The following is a 1,596-nucleotide window of genomic DNA, read 5'->3' on the forward strand; positions in this document are numbered from 1 at the left end:
TCCACATAGAGAAGCACACGTAGCCCAGAAGAAAATCAAGCTTCTTGGGAACCGAATGTATTTTACGCATAATAATACTGCAGTACCTAGAGGGAATGGCGAAAAATCCGTTCGACAAATTGTCGAGGAGGCTAGTAGGCAAAATTCGACTCTACAAAATAATATGTTTGCAGAGCCTGGAGAAGTCTTTAGTCAAGAAGCTGTTGTCCCAGGTATAATCAGGCTACCGGATAATAATAATGGAAATGAAATTTCCGTTTTTACAAACCAGATGCGAGATACAAGAGACGATGTGATTCTCAACATGAACAACCAAGTGTTAAAACTTACCGACATGCTTGCGAACCTTGTTACAAACCCCAATAAAACGAGGGACGTAGACGCGTCGCAGTTTGCCGTCACCCGTAGATCTCAAACTGAGACTCAGGGACAGTCGGGAAACTAAAGAGTCCGATGAAGGGGCCTTCCAGTAAGACTAAACCCAATGCTGGAGAACCAAAGGCACCGGAGGACACACCAAAGAAAAGGGGTAGGAAAGTTGTGATTATCGAAGAATCAGAGGAAGAAGAAACTCCTCCCGAGAAACCAGAAAATCTCAATGGACCAAAGAAAACTTTGAAAAATAATCAAAAATTACTTGAAAGAAATGATGATGTCGAGGATCCTAATCCAAGGCACAAACAATTACCGTATCTCGGTATCCCAGACTTAAATAGTAACGCGAAAGAATCGGTTGAAGAGTATGACCCAGTGCCTTTCTATGAGAAGCGCCCGATAGCATACAAGCATTTAGCTCCAATAGAAAATGTTAAAAATGAGGAACAAGCGTTGAGCAGTCTGTTAAAAGCACCTGTTACTCTAAGCGCGGAAGTACTTATGAGCATTTCTCCTGGAGTAAGGCAAGAATTGTTTAAGGCCTTAGCTAAAAAGAAGGTACCAATTCAGACTGCTCACAATCGAAAAGTAACTATAGTTGAGGAGGTTGATAAAGACGCACCTCCAATTAAAAAGCAAGAAGATAGTTTTAATTTCGGAAAAATCAATATAAATGACTTGGACATCAAAGCCACTTTTATGTGCACAACAGAGGATGATGGAGTAATACCAAAGGGTTCTATAGTCCTGACAGACCCTGTTGAGCAATATTTGCAAGGCCTAGGCTCATCGGAAACTCCGAAGGAGATTTACGTATCTAAAGAGTCCCATGCTTTAAAATCGATATATCCAGTAATTAATAAGTTTGGTCAAGTAGAGAGCTTGTTGGATGGTGGCTCACAAATTGTATCAATGGATGCGGAGGTTGCTAAGAAATTAGCAGTCCCTTGGGATCCTGATATAACCATTCAAATGCAAAGTGCGAATAGAACTGTGGAAAAGACCCTTGGTCTCGCCAAAAATGTTCCATTTAACTTCGGAGGAATTACGATTTACCTGCAAGTGCATGTAATATGGGACCCAGCCTATAAAGTACTATTGGGCAGGCCCTTTGACGTGTTAACAGGGAGCGTGGTCGTAAACTCTACGGACGGAGGACAGACGGTAACCATAACGGATCCAAACTCTGGCAGAAGAGCATGTTACCACTTTTGACAGAGG

At 41.9% G+C, this 1,596-nt stretch overlaps 1 protein-coding gene across 1 annotated transcript; it reads left to right on the top strand.

Moving 5' to 3' along the window:
* Positions 1-453: 453 nt before the first annotated feature.
* On the top strand, positions 454-1,590 carry LACBIDRAFT_313050 (uncharacterized protein; the record flags this gene model as incomplete). The annotated part of the gene is made up of 1 exon (XM_001891248.1): positions 454-1,590. One exon carries the CDS (start codon positions 454-456, stop codon positions 1,588-1,590), a length of 1,137 nt encoding a protein of 378 aa, XP_001891283.1.
* Between the last annotated feature and the right edge of the window lie 6 nt (positions 1,591-1,596).

This window comes from Laccaria bicolor, genomic scaffold (genome assembly GCF_000143565.1).
Source record: "Laccaria bicolor S238N-H82 LACBIscaffold_577 genomic scaffold, whole genome shotgun sequence".
Taxonomy (NCBI): Eukaryota; Fungi; Basidiomycota; class Agaricomycetes; order Agaricales; family Hydnangiaceae; genus Laccaria; species Laccaria bicolor.